The 18,415-nt window shown below is 42.4% G+C and overlaps 1 protein-coding gene across 4 annotated transcripts in view; it reads right to left on the bottom strand.

Moving 5' to 3' along the window:
• Window positions 1-18,415, bottom strand: part of Ube4b (ubiquitination factor E4B) — a 147,237-nt gene that overhangs the window by 31,660 nt on the left and 97,162 nt on the right. For all 4 annotated transcript variants that reach the window (XM_045149286.1, XM_004657660.2, XM_004657661.2 and 1 more), the window contains 4 exons: window positions 15,867-15,966; window positions 13,968-14,095; window positions 12,733-12,831; window positions 4,769-5,004 (listed from right to left, as the gene is read on the bottom strand). In XM_045149286.1, the coding sequence (XP_045005221.1) occupies window positions 4,769-5,004; window positions 12,733-12,831; window positions 13,968-14,095; window positions 15,867-15,966 (563 nt within the window). The remainder of the gene's footprint in view (window positions 1-4,768; window positions 5,005-12,732; window positions 12,832-13,967; window positions 14,096-15,866; window positions 15,967-18,415) is intronic.

The following is an 18,415-nucleotide window of genomic DNA, read 5'->3' as shown; positions in this document are numbered from 1 at the left end:
GGCCTTTACACTTGCTGTCTTGTCTTTTCTTTTTTCCCCATTCTGTGGCTGATCTATTAACAGCTAATACTTGTATCATCTCCTCAGAGACCTTTCTGGGTCACCTTTCTTAAAGTAGCCCATCTCCTCTGGCATCACTGTCACCAACTACCTCCCATATCTTTCTACTTGTAAGGGATGTGGTGTCTTCACACTGTAGGTGCATCATAAACACTTCCTGAATTAGTGATGGACTCTACTCTGGCTTCTGGCCTTACCCATTAGGTCAGGTTTGGGGAAGGGAAAAGTCTAGAAATAAGCTTTGCTTTATCAGTGTTCCTTAAGGAACAGATTACTGTGATACAGTCAAAATAAAAATGATTTTGTTTTGAAAACTAATTTTATTTTTAAGCAAAATCTGGAGTGTAAGCATTTCTAAGTTAGAATGCTACCTCTATGGCTGGGGAGGAGTTGTTCCATTATCGATCTTGGATATGCGACTCTAACTCACATCTGAGAGTCAATGCTGGAGGAGTATCTACTAAGCAGAATCTGGTGGAGGTGGGGGAACAGGGCCTTGGGGGAGTTGGTGAGGCTTCTTGCAAGGGATTCAAAGTACCAGGTCACTATGGCAGAAGGCGGAGCAGTCAAGCACACCTGTGTTAGGATGCAACTGCTGCTAGCTCACTGATGACCTCTGTCAATCTTCTTGACCTTTCTAAGCTTCAGTTTCCTCATTTTCTAAGATGGAGATATTTATAGTGTCCGTCTTGTGAGAGTGCTATGAGGATCAAGTGAACGGATTAGTAATGACTCCATGAGGGGTGGCTATTATTAGGAAGCGTATCATCTATCCATGACTATAGAGGTGGTCTGAGCCAGAGGGCAAACTGCTCTACTGCAAAGGAGAAGAGCAAACAATACCCACTACCAGCTACTGAAACACATACAGCAGGCTCCATCAGGCCCAGCACTGCTCTCACAGCACGCACATACACGCAGGTTTTTTCCTGAAGCCACTGGGATAGGCCCAGCCCACCAAGTGAATATTAAGTCTACTTATTCTAGTAGTTGTAGCAGTTGGCACCAATGTCCAGCTTTGTCTCACATCCCCAGAACTTCTAGACCTGCACAGCACAGACACACCAGAACTGACCAGGCACTATCCTCCTTCAGAGGTCTGGGACCTGGCTTTGTCCAAACTTTTACTTGCACAACCGGGTTCTGTATCTCCAGATGCTTCCTCTGGAGCGCCACCCCTACAGAGAGAAAGCAGCTGCTTCCCTTCCATGCTCCTTCCTGGATGAGTCAGTGTTCTAATACATATGTGAACAGTTCCTTATATTAAATTCTCTATCAAAACAACTGGAATGGGGACAAGGGATGTGGCTCAGTTCACAGAGACCTTGCCTCACATGTAAGGCCTGGGATTCCAGCCTCAGCACTGCATAATCAAGGCATGGTGACTCAGGCCTGTAATCCTACCACTTGGGAGCTAGAGCCAGGAGAAGCAGAAGTTCAAGGTCGTCTTTCACTACTAAGACCCCATCTCAAAATCAAAATTAAATGAAACAAAATAACTGATATGTTTCTGTTTTCTTGATGGGCCTTGAATGATATAAAGGATATAAAAAATTTCAAGGTCTATGTATAGTCTCCTAAACAACTTTCTAGAAAGATTTTTTTTCAATTTACATTTTTTATGAGAGAGCTTCACAGCACTACTTATACCCTGGTCTCTCTCTCTGATGCTCTCATTGTAAGTGTTGTCTCACTGTAACTTTCCAGTATTTATGTACTTATTTGAAAGGGAGAATGTAAGAATGGGTATGCCAGGGATTCCTGCCACTGCAAATGAACTTCAGACACATGTGCCACTTTGTGTATCTGGCTTTATGTAGGTACTGGGGAACTGAAACTGGACCAAGCACTTTTCACCAGTGAGCTTTCTCTCTAGCCCTCTTGTCATTTAAAGACATGCTTAATTACTTAATTCCAGTTCCCCCAAGCCTGCTATGTGCAATGTACCATAGCAACCCTTGAATATGTATGTATAGAATATCCCTCTGTATAATATAAATGTAATATTCTTTGTATTAGAATGGACTGCACTCACCCATTAGAATGGCTAAGAGATGAAACAGTAAAGGACTTGCATCCAAGAAAGGCCCTTTTAGTCAGCAGTCTTACTACTGTTGTCACAGAAAGGATGCTAACAAAACATGAGGGGGGTTGAGGGTGTGTGTGTGAGCATGCGCACATGTGCTTTTTACCTGGTGTTTAAGAGGCTATAAGTACAGTGAACAAGGAAACTTATCAGATGCTATAAAATAGCAGTGACAAGTGGAAAAGCAGGTAGACAGGTTCTTAGACCCCCTCACTCAGAGTGGAGAGAGGTACTGCTAGCGCCCCCAACAGGAGGGTAGGGATGAGGGTCCGTGAACAGCAAAGGGCTGTGCTTTGAGTCTAAGTGCTTCCTGTAAGAGCGTGGTGAGGACAGTCCATCAAATTCCAAAGGTGCTCACTGAGTGTCCAGAATGTGCCACGCTCAATAGAAGATAAAAAGGCAAGTGAGCACACCTGCTTTCCTAATACACACAGGAAACGTGTTCCAGTAACATAATTCTGTGTCTTTGCTAGAAGACAGGTGAATCAGCTGAACAGTTCAAAAGCCAAATAAAGAAACCAAACTTTGGATACAATTCAACCAGAAGAAAAGGGTTTCCTCAAAGCACATCTCACATGTACTAAGGTTTGTAAGAATAACTCAGCACCTAGGATTAGTACCTGGCAAATAACAAGTGCTCAACAACTATGCTGAATTAATGAATGAGGGAAGCCTCCCAGAACATGCACTTGTCCTGATTTCATTGGCTTAAGTGAGGTCCAATGAGTTTTATTTATATCTTTATTTAACAATCTCCCTATTTTACCGACTCTTAGAAAACTGAATTTATAGGATGATGTAATCAAACTAATACTTTATGTCCATTTTTTTTACATATGTGTGTGTACATGTGTATGTTTATGTGTGTAGGTGTGTGTGCACATGTGTATGTAGATATGGACACCAGTGGTTAATGTCAAATGTCTCCTTATACTACTGTACATCTTATTTATTGAGACAGGGTATCTCACTGATCCTTTAGTTTTTTCTTTTTTCTTTGAGATAGGGTCTCAATCTAGCCCAGGCTGACCTGTAATTCACTATGTAGTATCCGGGTGACCTCGAACTCACAGTAATCCTACCTCTGCCTTCCAAGTGCTGGGATTAAAGGTGTGTGCCACCACACCTGGCCTAAGTGGAGCACACCTTTAATCCCAGTACCTCAGAGCCAAAGATAAGAAGATGACTGTGAGTTTGTGGCCAGCCTTTAAGTACAGAGTTCCAGGTCAGCTTGAGGTACAGTGAGTACCTCAATAAATAAATAAATAGGGGAAGAGATTGAGTAAAGGAAAGGTGGAGGGAGGGCTAATCAAAATCCAAGAGGGTATGAATAAGTCATATAGGAATCTACTTTTTTAGACAATGGAATACCCAGAAGCCATACATTGTTACTAGAAAATTTTCAGTGCCAGGGATGGGATACCTCCCAGTGAGTTCTTGGCCAGGGAGGTCCCTGATAACCCCCAAAACATAGGCCATTGCTGAGGCTCTTGGTTTCCCCCCAGGAATAGGTGGTTAACACCCTATTGATGAAGACTACACATAGTTGGGCTGCAAAGTCACTGAGAAATCCTGCTGGAGCTGAGCTGAAGATCTCTTCCATGTAGACCAGCTGACAGAAAGCTGGAAAAAGTTATGCTGCATGCAGTGCAATGGGAGAGAGAGAAATCACCAGAAGAGATAACAAACACTGGACATTGAAAGCCTTAAAATTGGCCAGCTAGGCCAAATGAGCCAAAGGGTGCAAGAATGACATGTCTGTTACAGGGGAAACCAACCACCCTCCAAAGGAAGGAATAAATCCCTGATACTGAAAACCTACAACACGGGTAGTCATAAGCCTTAGGGGTGTAATGTCTGCTGGTATCTGGCTAAATGTATATACTATGCTCACCAAACTGCCCAGTAAGTACTTCTCTTAATGTTCATACACATATAGTCATGCTACTCTCACTTCTGGTTAGAGAAGCTTCTCTTTTCAGATGCCAATGACCTTGGGGTGACTCAGAAGGCACCATAGTGCTGAGAAGTGACAGAGGAATGCTCAGCACTGAAACATCTCTACTACACCTTTCAAGGCTCAGGGTCCATTGTGGAAGAGGTGGCAGAAAGAATGTAAGAGCCAAAGGAAGGGTAGGACTCCTTACAGTGTGCTCCTCCAGATACAAAATGGCCTGGATATCTGTGACCTTGCTGTGCCTGACACTACCTACATAAAACCATCATAATAGCAGGAAATGATTGAGAGGGGGTGGGGATATGATGCAGTGTGGAGTTGCAAAGGGGAAAGTGGGGAGTGAGGGAATTACCATGGGTTATTGTCTACAACTATGGAAATTGCCAATAAAAAATAAATTTGGGATGCTGATAGCAAACTGTGCAAGCTAATATCAGGGACTTATACTCAGAATGGTCAACGTAACATTACAATCCACAGTGCACACTCTTGAGTTCAGTGGGTTAGTAGGTTACACTAACAAGTAATTTCCAGGACAGCAGGATTATCTACCTATCCACCTACCTAATTTATTTTAGGTAACAGGTTTAGAATAAGTTCACTCACTGTATACAACCTTGCTGCAGTCTCAACATGTCACAAGACACACACAGGATTTTACTCACCTGTATAAAACTTCATGAGAGAAGGTACCAGCAATTTTGTAGAGAGAGGATGGTTCTCAATCATTTCAAAAAACTTCTGGGTCCGTGGTTGGACCGAAGGATTGGTCATAAACATGACTTCTACCAGTTTGGCCACTAGGTATGGATTTCGGATGTAGTTCTGGTTGCACAGCATCACAACGAGGAACATCACAATGTCCTGAGTGCAGGGCTCATAAAGCACCTGAGGAGAGTATCTGCAGAGGGAAAGGGCAAGATATGAACCACCCACGGGACTGGAGGTCACTAAGTGTGTGTGGGGGGAGGATGTGGGATAAACAGTGAAGGATAAAAGATACTGATGTTACTTTAAATTGTTAGCCAGGCATGGCGGCATGTGCCTTTAATTCCAGTACTTGGGAGGCAAAGGTAGGAGGATTGCTGTGAGTTCAAGGCCACCCTGAGACTACACAGTGAATTCCAGGTCAGCCTCAGCTAGAGTGATACCTTACCTTGAAACAACAACAACAAATAAATAAATAAACTGTTGGCTTTAGGACTGGAGAGATGGCTTAGCGATTAAGGTGCTTAAGCCTAAGGACCCATGTTCGACTCTCTAGGTCCCACATAAGCCAGACACACAAGGTGATGCAAGCAAAGTGGCACATGCACACAAAGTGGCGCAAGTGTCTGGAGTTTGATTACAGTGGCTGGAGGCTCTAGACTACTAATTCTCTCACGATAAAAAAAAAAGGTAGTCTGTTGGGCTTGCCAAAAACAAAAAAAAAAGAAAAAAGAAAAAAAAAAAAGAAACTGTTGGAGATATATATGCTTCATATAAGATCTTTACTACCAAAATATGACGTTTTTTGGAGACAGGGTGGCTTGGACTTTTGAACTTCCTACCTAAACTTTTTAAGGCTGGGAAGCATCACCATGCCCATCTTTAAAAACGTTTTGGTGGAGCCAGGCTGGTGGTGCACACCTTTAATTCCAGCACTCAGGAGGCTACATAATGAATTCTAGGTTAGCATGGGCTAGAAGGAGACCCTACCTCAAAATACTAACTAAAAAATTGTTTTAATTCAAAAAACTAAAAAAGCTGGGCGTGGTGGTGCCTGCCTTTAATCCTAGCAGTTGGGAGGCAGAGGTAGGAGGATTCAAGGCCACCCTAAGTTAGCTTGGGCTACAATGAAAGCCCTACCTTGAAAGAAAAAAAAAAAACACCTAAAAAAAAGTTCAAATGTTTTTATCATTGTGCTTTTTGTTGTTGTTGTTGTTTTGCATAGGGTCTCACTCTATCACAGGCTGATCTGGCACTTACTCTGAAAGTCTCAGGTTAGCTTTGAACTCATGACGATTCTCCTACCTCTGCCTTCCAAGTGCAGGACTTAAAGTCATGCAACACCATGCTCAACTCTGGAATACATTTTTTTTTTGAGGGGTAGGATCTCCATCTAGCCCAGGCTGACCTGGAATTCACTACAAAGTCTCAGAGTGGCCTGAAACCCATGGTGATCCTCCCGAGTGCTAGAATTAAAGGCATATGCCACCATGCCCGGCTTGGATTTTTTATTTTATTATTATTTTTTTTTTTTTTGGAGGTAGCTTTCACTCTGTCCAGGCTGGCCTTGAACTTACAGTGACCCTCCTACCTCAGTCTCCTGAGTGCTAGGATTAAAAGCATGCACCACTGTTGCAGTCAGATTTGCATTGCTGGTAGAAATCACCCAACCAAGAGCAGCTAGTGGGAAAGAGGTTTATTTTGGCTTATAGGCTTGAGGGGAAAGCTCCATTATGGCAGGGAAAATGATGGCATGAGCAGAGGGTGGACATCACCCCCTGGCCAACATCAGGTGAACAATAGGAATAGGAGGGTGTGCCACACACTGGCATGGGGAAACTGGCTATAACACCCATAAGCCCGGCCCCAACAATACACTGCCTCCAGCAGGCATTAATTCTCAAATCTCCATCAGCTGGGAACCTAGCATTCAGAACACCTAAATTTATGGGCAACACCTGAATCAAACCCCCACATTCTGCCCCTGGCCCCCATAAACTGATATCCATACATGATATAAAATACAATGTATTTAGAATGACTTTAAGAGTCCCCATAGTTTTTATCAATTCCAATGATGTTCATACATCTCCATTGTCCAAGATCTTTTAATTGAGTCATAATCCCCAAAAAACCATGATGGCACAGAAGAAACATTCACACTGCAAAAGATGGCATTGGGAATAGCAAAGACATATTCAACCGATACAAGATTTAAAACAACCAGGGCAAATATTGAACTCTGTAGCTTCAAGTCCAACAACTCAAACCAGCAACAAGTCTCTGGAGTTTCAATTGCGCCCCTCCAGCTAGGACACTCAGTCCTGGGAAACTTCACTGGGCCGGCAGCTTTCCTTAGCAGCCATTTCGTGGTCCTGGCATTTCCACTGGGTTTCTACTGCAATCCATGGTTCATCCTCACAGCCCCATGGGTCTCCATGCAGGCATCTAGCAAACCTGCTTCTCACTGCCCATGGCCATTTCCAAAACGCAAGACCGTGTTGCAAACTCAATGACCCTTTCTTTTTCCTGCATTTCTTATACTTCACAATACCAGGTAGGGTGCCAATTTGTTAATCCGGGGGGCGGGGGGGATAAAGCAGACTTTGAAGAACAGGACTCCTTGAGCACTCAGGCCCTTTCAAAAGAGCCTATATTCTTCCTGTTGCCCCAGTATAAGTCATCTGGCCCAATCTCAAAGGCTGTAATATCTCAAACAATTTGCAGGTGAACAAGCAGCAGTTTAGGCCCAAAGATTTCATTTTTTTCTGTGCCATATCCCTCTGCTCACTCCAATCCTGCACAACTTCTCAGGACACGGGCATAACAAGCTTCTCACACAAACTGCTAGCCCAGACAAGCAAAGCTCTTTCTTACCCTCATAAGCAAAACCTCACAGTTGATAGTTCCTACTGCATTCAGGTCTTTCAACTCTGACCAGAATAGTCCATCAAGCTGTACTTACAGCACTGCAAGGCATCTCTTAGGCTAAGGTTTCAAATCCTTCCACATTCCTCTTGAAAATCAGCTCCAAAAGGCCAAAGCCACAGAGATATCTAGCAGCAATCCCATTCCTTGGTACCACTTTACTGTTACAGTCAGGTTCACACTGCTGGCAGAAATCATCTGACCAAGAGCAGCTTTTGGGAAAAAGAGGTTTATTTTGGCTTAGAGACTCAACACGGAAGCTCCATGACGGCAGGGAAAATGATGGCATGAGCAGAGGGTGGACATCACCCCCTGGCCAATATCAGGTGGACAACAGGGACAGTAAAGTGTGCCACACACAGGTGGGGAAACTGGCTTTAACACCCAAAAGCCACCCTCAAAAATACACCACCTGCAGCAGGCGTTAATTCCCAAATCTCCATCATTTGGGAACCTAGCATTCCGAACACCTAAGTCTATGGGGGACACCTGAATCAAACCACCACAACCACCATGCCCAGTTGGAATACATTTTAAAATGGGATTTATGATAGTTAAATTACAAAGCTGGATTCATTTAACAAGCAATCTGTGATCTTTAATCACAGATTAAATTTTTATTTCTATTTCTATTTCTTGACATTCAAATTTCATGAACCACCATTGATTTGGGCTTATTTTGGAGGGCAAATTTGCTGTCTTTACAGGATGGGTCTCATAGTACTAGGTAGCATAGGCTCGCCTCAAACTTATGGTCCTCAGCTTCTCGAGTGCTGGGATGACAGGTATGTACCCCCATGCTCTGCTGGGGCAACTTTTATAATAATAATGCAACTTGTTTCAACTATTTTTGGCTATTATTTGAAAAATCACTTGTACTAATTTTGTTTTTTTCTGGCTTTAAAAATTTTGCCGAGGGCTGGCAAATGGCTTAGCAGTTAAGGCATTTGACTGTGAGGCCCAAGGACCTGGGTTCAATTCCCCAGGACCCACATAAGCCAGATACACAAGGGGGTGCTTGCATCTGGAGATCATTTGCAGTGGCTGGAGGCCCTGGCACATCTATTCTTTCTTTCTCTCTGCTTCTTCCTCTCTCTATAATAAATAAATAAATAAAACATTATTATTATTATTATCATTTGCTGGGCGTAGTGGTGCAGACCTTTAATCCCGGCACTCGGGAGGCAGACACAGGAGTATCACTGTTGGTCTGAGGCTACGTGGTGAATTCAAGGTCAGCCTGGCCTAGAGCAATACTGACCCTACCTTGAAAAAAATTATTATTTATCTTACAATTTTTATTTTGCACACTACTTGCATTCATTTTTGCATGTATGTAAAGACTGCTCTCCTCGCTATTATCTGAGGCAGGGTCTCTCATCCTCCACCTATCAAATAGTCAGCACTATTACAATAATGTTATTATGGTAACAAGGAATTACAATATAATTCCTCTAACTGATGTTTTACCAGTGAAATGCAGTTTTTTGTTTATCAGTTTTTGTGTTCTCTTTGTTTGATTTTATTTTTTAAAATATATTTATTTATTTATTTATTTACTTTTTGTTTTGTTTTGTTTTGTTTTTGTTTTTCGATGTAGGGACTCACTCTGGCCCAGGCTGACCTGGAATTCACTATGTAGACTCAGGGTGGCCTCGAATTCACGGCAATCCTCCTCCCCTCTGCCTCCTGAGTGGTGGAACTAAAGGTGTGGGCCACGACGCCTAGCTAATATTTTTATTTGACAGAGAGAGAAAATAGGCATACCAGAGCCTCTAGTCACTGCAAACAAACTCCAGACGCATGTGCCACCTTGTGCATCTGGTTTACATAGGTCCTGGTGAACTGAACCTGCATTTTTTGGCTTTGTAGGCAAGTGCCTTAAGCGCTAATCTATCTCTCCAGCCATGATTTTGTTTATCAAGATAGGGTCTCACTCTAGTCCAGGCTCACTTGGAACTCTCTTTGTAGTCCCAGGCTGGTCTTGAACTCAGAGCAATCTTTCTACGTCTGTCTCTGGGACTAAAGGCGTGTAATACATCAGAGAGTTTTTGTTTCATTTTGTTTTGTTTTTGGAGTATCCAGGGCCTCTCATATGCTAGGTAAGCACTCTACTACTGAAGAGTTTCAGCCCTTGAAATGTGAATTTTACAAACTCAACAAGGATTAAAATAACTGAAAATAAAATTCCTACATATCTACAATAAGATTAAATCATTTCTTTACAAGTTTTTCCTATTTTTTCTTATTTATTTATTTGAGAGAGAGAGAATGGATATGCCAAGGCTTCCATCCACCGCAAACGAACTGCAGACGCATGTGGCGCCTTGTGTATCTGGCTTATGTGGGTACTGGGGAATAGAACCAAGGTCCTTTGGCTGTGCAGGAAAGTGTCTTAACTGCTAAGCCATCTCTCCAGCTCAGTTTCTCCAATTTTATAAGTGAGATAAATTATAGTTCAAAATATAGATGTGGGTATCTCTGTTTTTGGATGTTTACTTGGGTATTTATAAACTGTTCCTTCTGTTTCTCAGACACACCCTAATGTATTAGAAATTCAACTCAGTTTTCATGGAATACATTATTATCTGCTTTGTTGCCTTGATTCTGTCCTAGAGATATTACTTGGATGGGCTGGGCCTGCTGGGACAAATGGATTATTTCTTTTTATTTATTTATTCGATTTTTTGAGGTAGGGTCTCACTCTAGCTCAGGCTGACCTTGAACTCATGGCGATCCTCCTACCTCTGCCTCTCAAGTGCTGGGATTAAAGGTGTGTGCCACCACACCGGGCTCAGATGGATATATTGTGCCAATCTCTAGGCAGTATTCAGTTAGAGAGAAGCTATGGAAGCTGGGCATGGTGCATACTCTGTTAATCCCAGCACTAGAGAGACAGAGGTAGGGAGATTGCTGTGAGTTCAAGGCCACCCTGAGACTACACAGTGAATTCCAGGTCAGCCTGGGCTAGAGCAAGATCCTTCCTTGAAAAATAAAACAAAACAAAGCAAAACATGAAAATGAAACATTAAATCATGGTTTAAAGCATGCTTGTGTGTACGTACACACAAACACACGAATGCCAGTAACAACTGACTAACTATATGGAAGTGTGGCCTGTACTATGTTCTCAAGTTTAATATTAAGCATTCAGGAGAATGTAGGAAAGACTGCCTTTGCTACAGGTTTTGTTCAGTATCTGTAAGTTTGATAGGTACACTGGGTACAGCACTGGTTTACAGAGGTTTTTTTTTATACATTTTAAGATCATTCATTTTTTCAAATATTTTGGAAATACATATATATTCGAGGTAGGGTCTGCTAACTCTAGCCTAGGCTGACCTGGAATTCACTATGGAGTCTCAGGGTGGCCTCGAACTCACAGTGATCCTCCTACCTCTGCCTCCCAAGTACTGGGTGGAAAAATTTTCACCTGATTTATTTTGCATTGATTATTTTAGGAGTTCAGGAGAATTTATCCACACAGTTTAGGGAAATGTGTATGCTCAAGAATTGTTATTAAGTACATCGTTTCAACACTACACATGAATGAATCCAATTTGATAACCTTGAAATTCTGGCTGGAGGTATTAAATCTAAATTTATTAACTAGATAATTTATTTACATTCAGAGTAATTTGTTTTGTATTTATAAAATTTATACTTTTAGCTGTGTGTGGTGATACACACCTTTAATCCCAGCACTTGGGAGGCAGAGGCAGAAGGACTGCCATGAGTTTGAGGTCATCCTGAGAATACAGAGTGAAATCCAGCTCAGCCTGGACTACAGCAAGATCCTACCTCAAAAGAACAAAAAAAAAATTATACTTGGAAAATGTTTTGTTTTGAAATTTTAAAATTTTATTTGAGAGAGAGAGAGGAAGAGGCAGAGAGAAAGACAGAATGGGCATCCCAGGACCTACAGTCATTGCAAACGAACTTCAGATGCATATGCCCCCTTGTGCATCTGGCTTACATGGGTCCTGGGGAAATGAACCGTGGTCCTTTGGCTTCACAGGCAAACACCTTAACTGCTAAGCCATTTGCCCAGCCAAGTTTTTTTCCCCCGAGGTAGGGTCTCACTGTAGCTCAGGCTGACTTGGAATTCACTATGTAGTCTTAGTGTGGCCTCGAACTCATGGCAATCCACCTACCTCTGCCTCCCAAATGCTGGGATTAAAGGCGTGAGCCACCACGCCTGGTCAGCCCAGCCCAATTTTTTAATTTTTGAGAGAGAGAGAGAAAGAGAGAGGGTGAGCCAGGGCCTCAGCTACTGAAATCAAATGTCAGATGCTTCTGCCTCCCAGTGGGCATGTGCGACCTTATGCTTGACTCACCTTTGTGTTTCTGGCTTACATGGAATCTGCAGAGTCTAACATGGGTCCTTACGCTTCGCAGGCAAGTGCCTTGCCACTAAGCCATCTCTCTAGCTTTCTGTGTTTAACTTTTTTTTTTTTTTTAATGGTTTTTCAAAGTAAGATCTTGTTTTAGCCCAGGCTGACCTGGAATTCACTTGGTAGTCTCAGAGTGGCCTATAACTCACTGTGATTCTTTTACTTCTGCCTCCCAAGTGCTAGGATTAAAGAGGTGCATCACCATGCCCAGCCCTAACTTTTAAGTATACAAGAAAAAAGGTGCTTAAATAAAAAAAAAAAAGAAGAAGCAGGGCTGGAGGGAGAACTTAGCATTTAAGGCTCTTGCCTGCAAAGCCAAAGGACCCAGGTTTTATTCCCTAGGACCCACATAAGCCAGATGCACAAGGTGGCACATACTTCTGGAGTTTGTAGTGGCTGAAAGCCCTGGCACACCCATTCTCTTCCTCCCTCCCTCCCTCTCAAATTAAAAAAATAAAGCTAAAAAAAAAGATGAAGCAACAGCTATGGAAAACTTGAGATCTAAATGGAGGCTTTCAACATAGTTCACAGCATCATGTAGACAGCATGTTTAAAAAAAAAACACACATTAGAATGTATAATATATCAAAGGCACTTACTGTACAATAAAAAATAAAAATTCAGCAACATCTTCTACATAAAATTCAGGTAATGCTGCAAATACCTTAGGAACATCTGAATTTAAAGGCAGTGTTATGCTGTTGAAGAGAAAAAAAAAGCATAATTTACAAAATGAAGTTATGGTTCAAACTACCAGGAATATTAAACTACATTTAGAAATCACATGTAGGGGCTAGGGAAATGGCTCAGTGGTTAAAGATGCTTGCTTGTAAAAGTCACATGTGTGTGGTGTGCATATGTGTGGAAGCCAAAGGACAACCTTGGATGCTATTCTCATGAATGTCTATCTTTTCACACAGTCTCTCATTGGCCTAGAGCTCACCAATTAGGATAGGCAGTGAGCTTCAGGGATCCTCTGGTCTCTGTTTTGCCAGCACCGGGATTGTGGGCATATGCACAGCAGTTTTATATGGGTATCAGAGATAGAATTTAGGTCCTCATGCTTGCATGAAAAACCCCTTACCCACTGATATACCTATCCTACCCCATATACTACTATTAAACACTGTATTTAGGGGGAAAAAACCTCACTGTAAAATATAACTATGTAAAATGTATATTAGCAAAGACATCATGATCAGAAATGAGCAAATACTGAAACCAGTGGTACTGGAATGGCACTGTGTGAGAAAAGTCCCCTCTTCCCCCCAGCTGCTTTTTTGGTTTGTTTGTTTGTTTTCAAGGTAAGGTCTCACCCAAGCCCAGACGAACTTGGAATTCCCTATGTACTCTCAAGGGTGGCCTTGAACTCATGGCAATTCTCCTATCTCTGTCTCCCAAGTGCTGGGATTAAAGGTGTGCGCCACCACACCTGGCTTTCCCTTGTTTTTATTTCTTGCTAGCAAAAGTTAATGCAGCAAGTAAAATAGGAAGCAAATAAAAGTTCATATATGGTCATTTTGTATAATTTGAACTGGACACACAGACATTTTCCACTCTTGTAGAAGCTGTGTGCCAATCTATTCAACATTTGTGACCCAGAGACTTCACTCCAAGACTTTATAGCAAATTTTAAAAGTACTGTCAGGATTCAAAAAAAAAAATTAGTTGCTAATAGTCATATGAGGCTACAACCAATTACAAGGAAAGCATTAATAAATTTCATAATCTCTATAAATACAGTCTGGAAACTGAGAAGTGAATTCTTGATGAGGTAAGGGTTATCAACTCTGAAGAACAATCAAAACCCAGGCAGAGGAAAGAGCACACTCACTCGGGATATGCAGGGTCCAGGATGCGGAGCAGCAGCTGAATGAGAAGGCCATAAAAATTCAGACATCTTCTCAGGAAGCTCTCGTCAAGTAAGCCAGCATCAGCACAGGCCTTACACCGTACCAGTTTCTGTGGAAGTAGGTGTGCCCCCACCCATAGATTAGTCAGGAGCCAAGGGCCCCCTGGCAGCGTGACTAGGCAGGGAACAGGGCCAGGACGTGAGAAATCTAGGTTCTAGAGTTGCTAGAACTTCCTCTCTAACTAGCTACAGGATGCTGGTTGTGTGTCAAGATCTTTCTTTTGCCTGAAAAAGACAAAAGGCATGCCATGCAAACCACAGAGCACGGAGTCTGACATGGTTAGTATTTCAATAACATGGCTGGGGTTGGGATTGACTGGGAGGCCCTCTGGGTGTGAGAACAGTTAGTGGAAAAGTCAGACGAACTGCATCTGAAGTCCAGCAGCACCACTGTGAGCTGCCCCCAGGCAAATACCTACTTCAGAGAAAGACTGTATAAATGAGACACACCCATGCATGCACTGTGCCAGATGTATCTGACAGCTTATGGGCCCCTTGAAACGTCTGTGGACAGCTAAGAAGCCACAGACCCCAGCGAGAGCCTCTGGTTTCTTTTGCATCTTTTTTTGTTGTTTTGAATCAAGGTTTCACTCTGGTAGTAAGACTAGTCTTAAACTCACAGCCAGCCTGCCTCAGCCTCCCAGTGCTGGGATTATAGGTATGAGCCACAGTACCTGGTTCTGTTTTGTATCTTGAGCCAGTCTAGTCTATTAGCAAATGAAAACCTAAAATCTAAACTTGTCTTGTAAGTCACATAGTTTCCAATGTCACCCTACTAATCAACAAAGCATTACCAACTAACATTAAACTTAATGATTTAAACACAGAAAATGCGTAAATCTTCTATCTGTGCTATGTTTATGTAAGGCCAGCTAGCATTTATTTTTAGCTGAGCCACCCCAGCAGAAACACTTCCATCACAAGTTCTATGTGACAGATTGCTATCAATTAAAAATGAAGAGTGGGGCTGGAGAGATGGCTCAGCAGTTAAGGCACTTGCCTGCAAAGCCTAACAACCTTGGTTCAATTCTCCAGTACCCATGTAAAGCCAGATACACAATGTGGCAAATGCATCTAGAGTTCATTTGCAGTGGCTGGAGGCCCTGGCACACCTATTCCGTCTCTCTATCTGCTTGCAAAAGAAGGAGGAGGAGAAAGGAGGAAGGAGGGGAGGAAAAAGGAAGGGGAGGAGGGGGAGGAAGGAGGAGGGGGAAGAGGAGAAGGGGAGGAGGGGGAGGGAGAGGAGGAGGAGGAGGAAGAGGAAGAGGAAGAAGAAGAGTGGGTGGCCAGGCACAGTGGTGCATGCCTTTAAGCCCAGCACTTGGGGGCAGAGGTGTGAGGATCACTGGAAGTTCTAGGCCACACTGAGACTACCTGGTGAATTCCAGGTGAGTCTGGGCTAGAGTAAAACCCTACCTCAAAAAAAAAAAAAAAGAAGAAGTTAGAGTCAAAGGACAGAAATCTTTGTACTACCACAGATATGAAAATGTGTGGCCAAATGCGCAGTGAGGCGGGGCCAGATGAAGCAGGTGGAGAGGATCTTGTGCAGTGTAGGGAAAAGGTGGCAAGGTTAAAGTGAGGATGAGAAGACCAACTAAGACAGCTATCACTGAATCAGTATATGCACAGTCGGTGGTGAGATTTAAATAACTATATACAAATATAAACACATGAGTTTTAAAATGTCTTATTTTAAGTTGAGGAAAAATAACAATGAATAAAAAAGTAAGGACACTAAACTGCTCGCTCAAAGAACAAATTTTAGCAGGACAATTACTATTATGAGGCTAGTCCATAATTACCCCAATTAACTATACAAACCTTTAGTTGAGTTTTACAGCGTTTCAGCATCTCGCGGTGTCTAGTTGCCAGTGGGGAATCTTTCCACTGACTTTCATTATTTTTCAAATCTTCCACCGTTCTGAAATCAAATACATTACACAATCAAATGAAAGAAAACACCTAGATTTGCTTTATTCATTATGACAATGTCACTGACCCCCAGGCCTAATTTTAACTACATTTTTTTAATGATTCCATTTTTTAAAATTTATTAATCTTTTTTTTTAGTTAACAAGTTCCATTATTATAAAAAATAACCCATGGTTAATACCATCCTTCCCCCCACTTACCCCTCTGAAACTCCACTCTCCATCATACCCACTCCCCATCTCAATCAGTCTCTCTTTTACTTTTGATGTCTTGATCTTTTCCTCCTCTTTTTTTTTTTTTTGGTTTTTCGAGGTAGGGTCTCACTCTGGTCCAGGCTGACCCAGAATTAACTCTGTAGTCTCAGGGTGGCCTTGAACTCACGGTGATCCTCCTACCTCTGCCTCCCGAGTGCTGGGATTAAAGGCATGCGCCACCACGCCCGGCTTTCTTTTCCTCCTCTTATGATGGTCTTATGAAGGTAGTTTCAGGCACTGTGAGGCCATGTATATCCAGGCCATTTTGTGTCTGGAGGGAGCATGTTGTATGGAGTCCTGTCCTTCCTTTGGCTTTTACATTCTTTCCGAATTTTAACTATTTTTAAAAGCAGACCACACCTTTCTTTGCATACGATTTTTTCCAAATTTTTAAATTTATTCAAAAGAGAGAAAAAGAGGCAGAGGGAGAGAAAAAGAGAGAAAAGAGGCACACCAGGGCTGTCAGCTGCTGCAAACAAACTCCAGATGCATGTGCCACCTTGTGCATCTGGCTTACATGGGTTGTAGGGAATTGGACCTCAGTCCTTTGGCTTTGCAGGCAAGCACCTTAACAGCTAAGCCATCTCTCCAGCCCTATGCATATGATTTAATTGGCATTATTTTTTCCTTCTGATTAGCTCCTAAAATAAAGATGCACTTTGGATTTGAGGAAATATAATAATCTTTGAAAGAAAATATATTGTTTTGAGGTTTCAAAAAAAAAAAAAAGAGGGTTAACGAGATGGCTCAGCAGTTAAGGTGCTTACCTGCAATGCCTAATGACCTGAGTTTGATTCCCCGGTACCCATGTAAAGCCAGATGCACAAAGTGGTGCATGTATCTGGAGTCTGTTTGCAGAAGCAAGAGGCTCTAGTGCACCCATTCTCATTTTTATTCTGTCTCTATACTTGCAAATAAATAAATAAATTTTTAAAAAGAGCTTATTTTAGTAGCTCTGCCTACCAACTGCCAAAAGACTCCTTTGCTAACAACACTGCTTTCTTTTCTTGCAGCTGCTGTCCCCGCTGGAATGCTCTTCAATCTCTCTTGTAGCGCGTGCCTTCTCCCTGCTCAAATACCACCTGCTGTGGAGGAACAGTCTTCCCTCATCACCTGATGTTGCTTATTTTAAGAACTGGCTCACTCGCCATGATCCCACTATTTCCTCATGACACTGTATAGCAGTATCTATACTGCATTTCCCAGGCTCCTAGGCTGCCAGCATTCTTCAAGACATAGACCAGGAGATGATTCCCAAAAGCAAAAAGCATCTGTGGCAATCCTCTTTCTGCTCATCACAGAAAAATACTGGTCTCTTTGGACTACAAGTGAAACATGAATTGTGTTTCAGAATAATGGCCCTTTAAAGATGTCGCATCTCAACACCTGGATGGAACAAACCTGTCGTATGTGGCAATACAGGTCAAAAGGGACTTTGCAGATGTAGGGCTTAAACTGTGATATGGGAAAGCTATCCTGGATTACGTGGGTGAACCAACATCACCACAAAGGTCCTCCTAAGAGAAAGACAGAATAAGAGTGAGGGGAGGTCAGAGAGAGAGGAGATTTGAAGATGCTGCTGCTGGCTTTGAACATGAGATTTAACTATTGAGGCAAGATAGCAGGCTTCTAGAAGCTAGAAAAGGCATGGAAACATTCTTCCCATTGAGTCTGCAAAAGGGATGAAACCCTAATTTTAGAACTTCTGAGTTATAAAACTTGAAGATATATGTTATGTTAAGTCACTGTTGGGGGGGTAATTTGCAGGGACAGGCAATGGAAGCAAAGATAATTATCTAGTGGTTATGGGCACCATTTGAGGGAACTGATTAATAGCTCTCAAGAAAAATGATCCTCTGGGGTCAGTTCTTTAGGCTGGCTTGGGGGTTGTGAACACCCTGTTAATATTTAGGGAATGTTGGTAGCCCAAAGTTCAGTGTCACAGTGGAGGAGTGCACAGAAAGAAAAAAGACAAGGTCTTAAACTCAGAGAACCAGAAAGTTTCTAGGAATTAGTCTGGCCCAAATTACCAAAGCATCACACAGGTTAAGTTTATAACCTTCTTGGGTAGCCTATCTGAAAGCCAGGACAAAGGCTGGACCTCAAGGGTTCAAATGGAATAGTTTGGGAGAATTTGATAATTCCACATATGTAGACTTCTAAACCCCTTTAGCCAGCTTGCTG

This window comes from Jaculus jaculus, chromosome 5 (assembly GCF_020740685.1).
Source record: "Jaculus jaculus isolate mJacJac1 chromosome 5, mJacJac1.mat.Y.cur, whole genome shotgun sequence".
In the NCBI taxonomy this organism is placed as follows: Eukaryota; Metazoa; Chordata; class Mammalia; order Rodentia; family Dipodidae; genus Jaculus; species Jaculus jaculus.
This window is presented reverse-complemented; position numbering and strand designations above follow the sequence as displayed.